Source organism: Candoia aspera, chromosome 1 (genome assembly GCF_035149785.1).
Source record: "Candoia aspera isolate rCanAsp1 chromosome 1, rCanAsp1.hap2, whole genome shotgun sequence".
NCBI classification, from domain to species: domain Eukaryota; kingdom Metazoa; phylum Chordata; class Lepidosauria; order Squamata; family Boidae; genus Candoia; species Candoia aspera.
The window spans coordinates 232,816,754-232,830,751 of NC_086153.1; the positions used below are offsets into that span (position 1 = coordinate 232,816,754).

A 13,998-nucleotide genomic window follows, 5' to 3' on the forward strand; every position below is an offset into this window, starting at 1 on the left:
AGGAATTGGTTTCTAGATCTTAAAAGAAGCTATAAACACTTGATAAAAAGGAAGAAGCAAATATGCACACAAAATACTTTGGAACAATTTTTCCAAGCTACAAGAGACAAAAACTTCTCTTCTGGAAGATAATTGCAAGTATTTCAGCCAAGACGTTATGTTGGCCAGAAGTGACAATTCCACCGGAGAGATGGGTAGAGTTTTACAGCCAATTATATGGACCTCCCTCCATCAGTCTTTTATCTCAATATACCACCCCAAATAGCATTACCCCTTGACTACCAGTCCCCCAGCTAGAAATTGTCATAGAGTACACCTAATTTAAACCTGCGTCTTGTAAATTTTTACAGAATGTTCAAAAAGCAGAAGCAAAATCAGTTTGGGGCAAAACTGGCAAAATTGTACTGAAGGTGTTACAGGAGTTTCAATGCATCTTTTAAAATGTTAGCACAAATCTCTATTCCAGTGCTGAAGACTTCAAACCTCTTACTTCTCCTTCCTCTGTAAACAGGTTATGGTTATGAAAACAATGGAAGTCAAGGGCAGTCACACACTGGTTACTGGGTGGGTTTACAACAGACCCATTTCTACAGATGATCTTCTTTGTGGTGTTCTTTATTTCATAATTTTATTAAAGATTTTAATTACAGTAATAAAAGCTAATACAAACTAAACTCAGATAAAGAAAATGGAAAGAATAAAAAGTGCAGAGAAAGAAAAAGAAAGAGAAAGAAAGAATATCTATCTATCTCTATCTATCTCTATCTATCTCTATCTCTATCTCTATCTCTATCTCTATCTCTATCTCTATCTCTATCTCTCTATCTCTCTATCTCTCTATCTCTCTATCTCTCTATCTCTCTATCTCTCTATCTCTCTATCTATCTATCTATCTATCTATCTATCTATATGGAGCCTTGTCTGGCGCAGAGTGATAGGTGGCAGCATTGCAACCGAAAACTCTCCCCACGACCTGAGTTCAATCCCAGCAGAAGCTGGATTCTTGGGTATCTGGCTAAGGTCGAGTCAGCCTTCCATCCTTCCGAGGCCAGTAAATTGAGCACCCAGCTTGCTGGGGAAGGTGATGACTGGGGAAGGCAATGGCAAACCACCCCATTGTATAGTCTGCCAAGAAAATGTTGTGAAAGCGGCATCCCCCCAAAGGGTCAGACATGACTCGGTGCTTGCACAGGGGACCTTTCACCTTTAACATATTGTGTATTTGTGTGTGTGTATGTATGTGTGTGTGTGTGTATGTATTTGTTGTTTATTCGTTTAGTTGCTTCCAACTCTTCGTGACTTCATGGACCAGCCCACGCCAGAGCTTCCTGTCGGTCATCAACACCCCCAGCTCCCCCAGGGATGAGTCCGTCACCTCTAGAATATCATCCATCCACCTTGCCCGTGGTCGGCCCCTCTTCCTTTTGCCCTCCACTCTCCCTAGCATCAGCATCTTCTCCAGGCTGTCCTGTCTTCTCATTATGTGGCCAAAGTATTTCAGTTTTGCCTTGAATATCATTCCCTCCAGTGAGCAGTCTGGCTTGATTTCCTGGAGGATGGACTGGTTTGATCTTCTTGCAGTCCAAGGCACTCTCAGAATTTTCCTCCAACACCACAGTTCAAAAGCATCGATCTTCCTTCTCTCAGCCTTCCTTATGGTCCAGCTCTCGCAGCCATATGTTACTACGGGGAACACCATTGCTTTAACTATGCGGACCTTTGTTGTCAGTGTGATGTCTCTGCTCTTAACTATTTTATTGAGATTTGTCATTGCTCTTCTCCCAAGGATTAAGCGTCTTCTGATTTCCTGACTGCAGTCAGCATCTGCAGTAATCTTTGCACCTAGGAATACAAAGTCTTTCACTGCTTCTACATTTTCTCCCTCTATTTGCCAGTTATCAATCAAGCTGGTTGCCATAATCTTGTTTTTTTTTTTGAGGTTTAGCTGCAAGACAGCTTTTGCACTTTCTTCTTTCACCTTCATCATAAGGCTCCTCAGTTCCTCTTCGCTTTCAGCCATCAAGGTGGTATCATCTGCATATCTGAAATTGTTAATGTTTCTTCCAGCAATTTTAACTCCAGCCTTGGATTCCTCAAGCCCAGCATGTCGCATGATGTGTTCTGCGTACAAGTTGAATAGGTAGGGTGAGAGTATACAGCCCTGCCGTACTCCTTTCCCAATATTAAACCAGTCCGTTGTTCCATGGTCTGTTCTTACTGTTGTTACTTGGTTGTTATACAGATTCCTCAGGAGGCAGACAAGATGACTTGGTATCCCCATACCACTAAGAACTTGCCACAATTTTTTATGGTCCACACAGTCAAAGGCTTTAGAATAGTCAATAAAACAGAAATAGATGTTTTTCCGAAACTCCCTGGCTTTTTCCATCATCCAGCGGATATTGGCAATTTGGTCCCTCGTTCCTCTGCCTTTTCTAAACCCAGCTTGTACATCTGGCAATTCTCGCTCCATGAATTGCTGAAGTCTCCCTTGCAGGATCTTGAGCATTACCTTACTGGCATGTGAAATGAGTGCCACTGTTCGATAGTTTGAACATTCTTTAGTGTTCCCCTTTTGTAAGATATGGAAAAATACAATTTGTAAAGAAATAAGGAAGATATATATATATAGCCATATAAGGCAATATCATATAGATCGTGGTTGGGGGAGATTTTAAGGTGTAAATACTAATATTAGCTAATAGCAAAGGAGCAAAGGGGAAGCAATATGTGTAAATAAGTTCAAGCTAGTGAGCAACACAATGTTAAATACTTAAACCAACACGAAGGAGATAGTGGGGAAAACTCATCAAATGATAAGAACTAACACAGGTAAAGATTTAAATGTGTAAAAGCCTTGGAATGATGAGGTGGAGACTGGCATGCTTACAAATAAGGTAACAACTTGGAACACTTTCAAAAGGAACAAAGGGAAGCAATGGGCCTCTAACTCTAAGTAATTAAAAGCTTAGCCTTCAGATGTCTTGTAGCCTAACAATGACCAAGAGACGAGACATATACCAAATGTGAGATAAGAACAACATCAAACGGAGGCTCCTCCAGGATGTGCTAAACAAGGAGATAAGAATTTTAACAAGTATAAGCAAAATAAGATTGAGGGGTCCAGGGGTTTAGACGGTCGGAAGATTGTGCATCTGGAAGTACCCAGCCAATGGGGAAACAGGCCAGAAAAAGGGGGGGGGGAACAGGGAAAGGTATAAGAAAGTGTGTATTTGTAATTTCGGGTGTGGCATCTCTCCTTTCGATCAGACTCTGCGTAGCCTGGTCGAGGTGCCCACCGCGCTTTGCAAACCGCTCAAATAAAGTAAGTTCCTTTTCAGAGATCTCTGGTCCGGGGTTTCATTATTTTTATATCTAATGCTTTTTTGGTATGGGGATATACGTTGATTTTTTCCAATGTGATGGCCATTCTTGTGTTTTCCAAATTTGCTGGCATATAGCATGCATTACCTTGACAGCATCATCTTGCAAGATTGTGAACAGTTCAGCTGGGATGCCGTCGTCTCCTGCTGCCTTGTTATTAGCAATGCTTCTTAAGGCCCACTCAACCTCACTCTTCAGGATGTCTGGCTCTAGCTCCCTGACCACACTGTCAAAGCTATCCCCGATATTGTTATCCTTCCTATACAGGTCTTCTGTATATTCTTGCCACCTTTTCTTCTTCTGTTAGGTCCTTGCCATCTTTGTTTTTGATCATGCCCATTTAAGCCTGGAATTTACCTCCGATGTTTCTAATTTTCTGGAAGAGGTCTCTTGTCCTTCCTATTCTATTGTCTTCTTCCATTTCCGCGCATTGCTTGTTTAAAAATAACTCCTTATCTCTTCTGGCTAACCTCTGGAATTTTGCATTTAATTGGGCATATCTCCCCCTATCACTGTTGCCTTTTGCTTTCCTTCTTTCTTGGGCTACTTCTAGTGTCTCAGCAGACAGCCATTTTACCTTCTTGGTTTTCTCTTTCTTTGGGATGTATTTTGTTGCCGCCTCCTGAACAATGTTGCAAACTTCTGTCCAGAGTTCTTCTGGGACCCTATCTACTAAGTCCAGTCCCTTCAATCTATTCTTCACCTCAATTGCATATTCCTTAGGAATATTAGTGAGCTCATATCTAGCTGATCTGTGGGTCTTCCCTAATCTCTTTAGTCTGATCCTAAATTGTGCAAGAAGAAGTTCGTGATCAGAACTACAGTCAGCTCCAGGTCTTGTTTTTACCGACTGTATAGATGTCCACCACCTTTGGCTGCAAAGGATGTAGTCAATCTGATTTCGGTGTTGTCCATCTGGTGAAGTCCACGTATAAAGCCGTCTCTTAGGTTGCTGGAAGAGAGTGTTTGTTATGCAGAGTGAATTGTCTTGGCAAAATTCTATCAACCTATGTCCTGCTTCGTTTTGTTCTCCCAGGCCATGCTTACCTGTAATTCCAGGTGTCATTTGACTGCCCACCTTAGCATTCCAGTCTCCTGTGATGAAAATAACATCTCTTTTAGGCGTGTTGTCCAGTAGGTGCTGCAGATCCTCACAGAACTGCTCTACTTCAGCTTCTTCAGCATCTGTGGTTGGGGCGTATATTTGGATCACTGTGATGTTAGATGGCTTGCCTTGAATTCGAATTGAGATCATTCTATCGTTTTTTGGATTGTATCCAAGCACTGCTTTAGCCACTTTACTATTAATTATGAAGGCTACTCCATTTCTTCTGTGGTCCTCTTGTCCACAGTAGTAGATCTGGTGGTCATTTGATGTGAAGTGGCCCATTCCAGTCCTTTTCAGTTCACTGATGCCCAAAATGTCTATCTTTAATCTTGACATCTCACCAATAACCACATCCAATTTGCCCTGGCTCATAGATCTTACATTCCAGGTTCCAATGGTGTGTTGATCCTTAGAACATCGGATTCGCCGTTCACCACCAGTACTTTCGGCCGCTAGCCGTCCTTTCGGCTTTGAGCTAGCTGCGTCATCACGTCTGGGGCTAGTTGAACTCATCCTCTGTTCCTCCCCAGTAGCATTTTGACCATCTTCCGACCTGGGGGTCTCATCTTCCAATGGTATACCGACTTATCTCTTGTTGTACTGATCCATTTAGTTTTCATGGCAAGAATACTGGGGTGGGTTGCCATTACCTTCCCCAGGGATCGCATTTAGCCTGACCTCTCTGTCATGACCTTCCCGTCTTGGGTGGCCCTTCACGGTTTAGCTCATGGCATCACTGAGGTGCTCAAGCTCCAGCACCACAACAAGGTAACGATCCTTTGCTGAAGGTCTGTGTGTGTGTCTCTGTGTGTGTATACTGTATGTGTGTGTGTGCATGTATGTATGTATAAGTGTACAGTACAGTACAGTGTATATACAGTATATACACACACACATGCACACGCACGTGTACACAAACACACACACAAACACACATATATATATGACTTCATCACAACAAGTAAAAACAAATTTGATAACTCTTCACCCCCTATAAGGTTCCAAACAAATATTTCTTCTTCCCATGAGCTATCCCTTATCTATATGCAAATCCATAAATCATCAACTTTTCAGTCCTGGTGTCAGCTGAAAGTCCATAAAGGGTTACCAGAGCTTTATAAAAACATCTTAATTTAACCTCGATCAAACAAACCAACTATATATTCCTTCCTTTTACTTCTAACAATGTTGATCTTTAATTCATTCAGATGTTGCCATAGGATTTGGTCCCTCTTCAATTTTTCTTTTTCCCATTGCAGAGGCTTCTTTGAGGCTTTAACAGACCTCTTTTATAACTCCAGTAAAAAGTCATTACCCAGTTCATTGTCTTGGTTTGGCATTTGTATTTCTGCTTGTAATTCCACTTTAACTGCCTTTTCTATCTTATAGTCCCCACTTTTTTTATTATCCAGTATTTCTGGTTTTAGTATTTCTGCGTCAGATTTAATATCTTTTGGACATAGTCTATCCATAGAAGCAGACACAATGCTGACATTTCTGATGTGGCTACTAATGTCTGGCCCCATTTTTCAAAAATCTCCTGAAGTATTTCTAGTATTCTAGTGTTTTGTGTAATTTTGTAAATTCCCATACTACTGAAATCCAAAGACATTTACACTGGTTTCTCCTGCCTGGAATTTTTAGTCCCCTCCAGTGTCCAATTTCTAAAAACATGAAATCTCCAATTTCTGTTTTGACTTAAGATAGGCAAAACATTCTGGTTCCCACAAAATGCTGTTCAATTTATTTAATTTTTTCCAATGTCTCAATGTTCCAAAGTTGTCTGGACCCTTAATTCATTTATAACGTTCTTAGATCAAGATCCTACTTAGCTTTTTGCACTTTATTTTCAATCCTTTCAATTCTTAAACTTATAGTTAATGTTTCTTTTGTTCAAGAAGAAAGGTAAACTCACCAGGTGGCTTTTCAAATGTGTTCCAAAGAACTCCAATGGTTAGGGTGCCCCCTTACACCCCCTGGGAACCTGGGCCTCATGGCACTGATCTACCTGCTTGCACATGCCCATGTATTTTTTTGTGGACCACCTTTCCTTTCTGGAAGTCTGTCACTCCTCTGTTTACAGTCCTCAGATCTTGCTGATTGTCTACGTGAGAACCAGCACATGTCTTGCTGGTTGTACAACCTAGTTCTTCTTCACTTTTGGATTACCTTCAGTGAATGCTTCCTGCTAACTTTCATGGCCTTTGACCACTTTGTGGTCATTTGCAACCCACTTCTGTATACCACCGCCTGCCCAAGAATCTCTGTGTCCATCTGGTAGCAGGATCTTATGTAGCGGGCTTTGCCAATTCTGAGGGAGGTGTGTCATCATTTTAGGGGGCAAGTGATGAAAATGACACAATGCAGGTTTCTCACAGGCACAGAGGAGACATTGCTAAGAAGCTGAGATTCAGAGTAGTGATCCTTCCACTATGTTACATTGACCTTGGTCTGCATGGCTCAGTACCACTTCATGTATTTGGAGAAGAATACCATTGCATTGGGGACGCGGTGGCGCTGCGGGTTAAACCGCTGAGCTGTCGATCGGAAGGTCGGCGGTTCGAAACCGCGCGGCGGGGTGAGCTCCCGTTGCTCGTCCCAGCTCCTGCTCACCTAGCAGTTCGAAAACATGCAAATGTGAGTAGATCAATAGGTACCGCTTCGGCGGGAAGGTAACGGCGTTCCGAGTCGTCATGCTGGCCACATGACCCGGAAGTGTCTATGACAACGCCGGCTCCAAGGCTTAGAAACGGAGATGAGCACCGCCCCCTAGAGTCGGATTCGACTGGACTTTACGTCAAGGGAAACCTTTACCTTTACCTTACCATTGCATTAGCCCCTTTGGACAGTTATCATCAGGCACAGAAAAGGTATTCTGCACTTTCCATACAATGGCTGATGTATATAGATATACCAAGAGTCTGAATATTCAGCATTCTCTGCAAGGAGGTAAAAACTAGTAGTTAATTATTTTTTGGATGGCTTTGCAGTCATAAATGGTACCCTACAGACTTTGAATTTAACAGTTGATTTTTTCACCATTGCCCCATCTGCTACTCTGCAAAGGACATACATTAGTTTGCTTGATTCAACCTATGGGGTTCTGTACAACTGTACTAGAGTTAAAGAAGAGTACCTCAAGGGCCAGGGTTATGCTGTATGCAGCATCTGGAAACAGGGGTGGGATGATATGCTGGTGACCAACACATCTTTGAAGCAGTTTTCTGTTGAAAAGAAGCTCCCAACTCTCTTGAATCCATGAGATGCTCTTTTTGGCAGTAACAAATGCTACGTGCCTCTACTACAAGCTGAAACCTGGTGAAAAAAATCTTAAAATAGGATTTCACCAGATGTATTTCTTTGTGAACAAAAACGAGGGGTGCCTGATTGGTTAACCGCACATCCTCTATCAAAACTTTGGGGACATAAAGCATTATTTTGGACTTGCTAAATTTAAAGTCTTCCCACCAAGTAGTTTCTATTTCCCAGTCTTACCCTAAAAATTGGAGGGGGGCTGTTACTATAATTTACAATAGAACTGGTATTGGTCTACATGACTTTGGTTTCCTCGTCTGAACTACCTTGAAGAGCTGACATCCATGGTGACAATCCCAGAGAAATTGTTCAAATATCTTTTGTGCCCTATTATGAAGTTTCCTCCTGTGAAGGTGTAGACACAGAGACAGCTGTTGAGATGTGGAAAACATCCAAACAAATCCACACGTACTAACATACTTTCTGCACAGTTGGAATTGTACAGACTACTAGAGGGTTTGGGTGAGAGGTGTCTGTACCATTCTACCATACTACACCGATTCAGTCATTTTACTAGTAGAGAAGGGATGTGGACACCACCGCTAGGTGATCATTTAGTGAGGTCCCACCAGACACCACGAACACAGAGCTTGTGTCAGCAGGCCCCAAAATGTAAGAGTACACTTTATCAAATGGGAAATCATGCTAGAGGTGAAGGGTCTTACACTGAACAGTGTTGATTATGATGAAACTAATTCTGACAGCCTGAAAGATTTGGTGGACGATTACTGCCTTCTGAGGAGGAGGGTAAGAAACAGATACAGGTAGAACACCCCGGGATTGCTAGGTTAAGAAACAGGGGGCACAAGAGAGACAGGTACTCAGAAAAACTCTCCAGATACAGTAGTATATACTGAAAGGGCACTAAGGGATGAGGGTTGCTGAATGCTTCCTTACGGCTATCAAACGTGATGGAAAACTGGTACAGTTGGAAAACCTTTTCCTTATATTAGAAGTGGGACATCCAATTCTGGACAATCGTTTTTTATCAGACAAATGTTAGAACACGGTGATGCTGTGTTGTCTCAAATGCCTTTCAACACTGTTTGGTTTTACAGTTGTTGCCATCCTCTATATGAAGAACTGCTTAATACATTTCCATCTATTAAGTTTACGGAGGGCCTTCCTTCTTCCTTTGAAGATGATGATTTGTTTCCACCAAATCAGTTCAGTTTAGAAGTGGTACATGGTCTCATGTCCTCAGCCTGTGACAAGGATTAAACAGAAAATGTGTATACACAGTATGTTCATAACAGGAACCTGACAATTTAACATAATTATCGTTTCCCCATAAATCTACTTATGCATGTTAAAATATTATTCCGAAGATATGTCAGTGATTCACAAGCCCAAATCATAAGAGTCAATGACCCCTCAATTTTTTTACATTACCAAAAAGGAAAATCTGACATCCATCTTTCATGTTGATTCTTTGGGGTATCCAGTAAACTCAGAGTAAAATTTTGATGAATCAATTTTAATCTTGAATCCACTGAAACAAATTGGACATTTTTAAAAAATCTGCAACTAGTGATGGCCTATTGTTGGATGTTCCAATTCTTTAATCCATGAGCTATAACTGTCATGAATATTGACTTTAGGAATATTACTGAGATGATGTGAGGCTGGAGCTAATTATTGTGTTTATAATTGGTGATGGGATTGGTGATTGGGATTTGTTTTTGGCTGTTCTGGATGTTGGTTTTATTTTTTACTTTAATTTTATTATGGTTTGTGAGCTGCCCAGAGTTGTTACACATAAGATAGCCAGTGATACAAGTCTTTTAAATAAAATAAATAAATAAATATTCTTGAGTTTTTGCTAGAAATTTGGTTTTGGTTTTGGTTTAGTTTTATATGTTGACTTCATCAACGATGAAAGTATGCCAGGTTCTTGGAAGCAGCCAAACATCTGGTTAATATTGAACCATCAGAATAGGCTTAGGATGATTATATTGCTACTGTTTTGAATTGATTAACTGATAATGTGCCATCAAGTTACTGTTGACTCTTAGCAACCACATAGATAGATTTTTTTCTATGATGATCTGTCCCTAACCTGGTCCTTCAGTCCACCCATCACCAAGCTGAGTCTATCCACCTTTCTGCTGGTCATCCTCTTCTTTTCTTTCCTTCAACCTTTCCCAGCTTTGGAGGCTTCTCCAGAGAGCTAGACCTTCACATTACCAGCTTTTTCCAACATTAGTAAAGGTAAAGGTTTCCCTTGACATTAAGTCCAGCTGTGTCCGACTCTAGGGGGCGGTGCTTATCTCTGTTTCAAAGCCAAACAGCCGGCGTTTGTCCATAGACACTTCCGTGGTCATGTGGCCGGCATGACTAAACGGAATGCCGTTACCTGCCCACCAAAGCAGTACCTGTTAATCTACTCACCTTTGCATGTTTTCAAACTGCTTGGTTGGCAGGAGCTGGGACTAGCAATGGGAGCTCAACCCATCACACAGATTCGAACCACCAACCTTCCAATCGGCAAGCTCAGCAGCTCAGCGGTTTAACCCACAGCGCCACCGTGTCCCAGAGATTTTCCAACATTACCACTTAAGAATTGAGTCCAGTTTGGCAAGCTTTCAGAGCAATGGTGCCCAGCAATAGGCATGGTATTCATAGTCAAATCAAAGCAGAACTGAGAAGTGCTCTTCCTTCTGGGTGTTGACTTACTTATTTGATTTATCCTTTCCTTTCCTTTCCTTTCATTCAGGAGCTCAAGGGAGCATACATAATGTTCCTCCTCCTCTTTCTCCCTACCGCCACCACCCTGTGAGATAGATTGGGCTAAGAGAAGGTGGTCCAAAGTCACCCTGTGAGCTGGTGTGTTGCTGTTGCAGAAGTCCAGGACTTCTGATTGCTCCTAAAGGATGTATCTCCTGTAGGGGAAACAGGCATTGAACATGGGCAAAACACTTCTAGTGCAAACTTTTCACTATAACTTAAATGAGTGAACTTATTTGCCACATCCCTTCCTCTTTGTGGAGTTTTGTGATTGGGAAAAGCAAGCTACGGTTTCCATTCCTTCAGATTATCCTGTAGGATTGTGAAAGCTGAAAGCTTGTCATTTGGGAGGCTCTGCCATTTGCTCATCATCCTTATTTAGAAATCTGGGGGTTTGGCCTGCAAGCACTGTTTGAACCCCAGTCCTGCAGCTTCTGACCATCACTGCTGAAAACTGGCAGCATGATTGCCAGCCCTGCTGAGCCATGAAACCCTTGAGAACAGCACCATAAGCCATAAAGTGGGTTTAAAGTAGTTCTTTATAAATGAAAAATCCTTCTGTCCAAGAATCTAGAATAAAAAGAAGTGCCTAGTTTTTTCTGCCCATAATACTCCACTCACTATTCATCATCAGCCCTTCCCAAGCATGTTTAGTGATCTATTGGTCTTTTTGTTTAAACAATAAAATACGTACTGTATGCTTTTGTAACAGAATAAAAAAAATTCTGAAGAGAAAAAGCTTTCCTTTTTATATTTAGATGAGATGTTATTTATGCTGCAACCAGCATCTGTGAAGAAGAATATCATCCTACGGGGGGGAAAAAGATGAATCATGGTGGAATCCTCCAATCACATAACAGATATTCTGAACTCATTCTGGATTGCTAAATGGTGAAAGTTATAAAACGGTCTGGGCCATGATTTTAATTGCTTCTTCTGACACCATTTGGCCATCAGTATGATCCAGAGCGTTTGATCGCTAATCTGTTGATGAGGCAGAGGGGCTGGGGTCTGTCCCTCCCCCTCTGCCTTGTTCCGGCTGCCCCTCCCCTCTGGCCACTGGCATCTCCCATCTGCAGGAAAAAGAAGTGCCTGGTTTCCACTGAGGCATCTGCCTGGGTCATCCCTGCCAGGTGCTTTGTGACACACCTGTTGTATGTTAAGGGGGCTCCTGATAAACCCAGTTCCTGCTCTTTTCGAAGAGGTTAAAAACAGGACTAGCCCTCTCCTGACGAAGCTGTCATCAGTGGAAGTGTGTGTGCTTATGGTACGTGTGTCTCTCGCTTGGTCTCTGAGAGATGGAGGTGCTGCCTGTACATTTCTCCCCCTTTCAAGATTCCTCCAGGGGCCTCGTTGCTGGCAATGGGTGATATTTCTTGGGGGATGAAATGAAGCAGGGGGAGGTACACCCATGACTGCCCTTATATCATTCCATGTGAAACCTGGAAAGGTTGGCCAGCCAGATTGCTGACTCAGGGGTTGGGGCAGTACAATTTAGGCCAGTATACTTCTTTTTTTTAATGCAAGAAGTGGAGGAATAAGTATGTGAACGTGGCTGTGTGAAGGGCCCTAAGGTAATTTCCAAGTTGTGGGTAGAGATTATGAGAGGATTAAGCACACCTTTAATCCATAACTGTCCATCTTTCCCAAGGCCCAAACTTACTTTCTAGTTTATCATTGTCCAATGATTTCATTCTCATCATGCCTGCTCTGTTTCATTCTCTTTCCCTCCTTGTGTATCATACTTTGAGGGTGCTGCCTGGTAAGAAGAGGACTTAGAAGATCTGTGCATGGGAAACAATTGCCCACTAAGAGAAATAAATGTGGAGATTTTGAGGATAGCAGATCTTTGAAGTTATCTCTCTGGTCTACTGGCTCTCTCAGCCATCTCTTACTAAGAGGGAGGGAGGGAGGGAGGGAGGGAGGAAGACACTACAGGCAGGGGGTTAATTTTTCATCTGAAATCCAATCTGGAGAAAGACAGTATCAATGCCATTCATTTCAGTGCTAGGAATCTCCCCCAGACTTTCTTGAAGGCTGCCTTCACATCTTTGTTGCGTAAGCTGTAAATGAAAGGGTTGACCAGAGGGTTGACTACTGTATAGAACAACGCATTTGCCTTGTCCCAATTTGGGGTGTGCTGAGAATTGGGTCTGGAGTACATGATGAGAATGGAGCCATAGAAGAGAGTGACTGACACAAGGTGGGCTGAGCAAGTGAAGAAGGCTTTGCGTCTCCCTGCGGCTGAACGGATACGGACTATGGCTCCCACAATACCAATGTAGGAGCTCAGAATGATAGCTGTGGTTACCAGCCAATTGCAACCTATCAGAGCAGTCAGGATGACTTCATAGACCCCAATATCATCACAGGACATTTCCAGAAGAGGTAGCACATCACAAAAATAGTGGTTGATGATATTATTCCCACAGAAGCGTAGGCGGAAGGTGTTACTAATATGTGCAATGGCATTGGCAAAGCCTGCTACATAAGCTCCTACCACCAGCTGGACACAGAGCTTCTTGGGCATGGCTGTGGTATAAAGGAGTGGGTTGCAGATGGCCACAAAGCGGTCATAGGCCATGAAGGCCAGTAGGAAGCATTCACTGTAGGCCAATCCAGCAGAGAAGAACAATTGGGCTGCACAACCAGCAAGGGACATGTGCTTGTTCCTGGACACACAGTCAGACAAGATGCGAGGAGTGTAGACTGAGGAGTACCAGATATCCAGAAAGGAAAGGTTGCCCACAAAGAAGTACATGGGTGTGTGCAAGCAGGAGTCTAGGTAGATCAGTGCCATGAGGCCCAGATTCCCCATCAGTGTTAGGGTATAGGAGACCAAGAACAGCACAAAGAGGATTATGCGTAGAAATGGATCTGTTGTAAACCCAACCACAATAAAATCAGTAACCAATGTCCGATTGCCTTCCACATCCATTGTTTTCATAAGCATAACCTGTTTACAGAGGAAAGATAAGTCAGAATTCAGCAGTTTTCAGCCCAAGAATAGATAATTCATGCTATGATTTTGAAGCATGTGTCAAAAACCCTTTGACATATTTGGTATGCTGTTGCTATTTTTGTCCCAAACGTATTTTAGTTTAACTTCTAGTTTTAAACATTCCATAAATATGTACAGGATGCATGCTTAAATTAGATGTACTCTATGTGTTTTGCAGGGAGGTCTCATCATGTGGCAGTACTTGACTGACCTTATCAGACTCAGATGTTTGGTGGGTTGGGGCTGAGTAGAATTTGGAAGGAAGACCCCAAGGAAGGCTGGACTATGAAGTTGCAGAAACCTCCTAGGACAGGTAATATCAAATCACTTCTATATATTTGCCAAGAAAACTGCATGGGCTTGCTCATATAGACACCGTAATATTCTAGATTTGAAAGACTTGTCCTTGTTTTGACAGGAAGCAGGACAAAGGAGGCATATATTGTGTTTATTAACATTCTGC

General features: G+C 42.3%; 1 protein-coding gene across 1 annotated transcript; it reads right to left on the bottom strand.

Moving 5' to 3' along the window:
* Positions 1-12,530: 12,530 nt before the first annotated feature.
* LOC134489941 (olfactory receptor 9G4-like) lies at positions 12,531-13,472 on the bottom strand. Its single transcript, XM_063292820.1, has one exon. It carries the CDS (start codon positions 13,470-13,472, stop codon positions 12,531-12,533), a length of 942 nt encoding a protein of 313 aa, XP_063148890.1.
* Between the last annotated feature and the right edge of the window lie 526 nt (positions 13,473-13,998).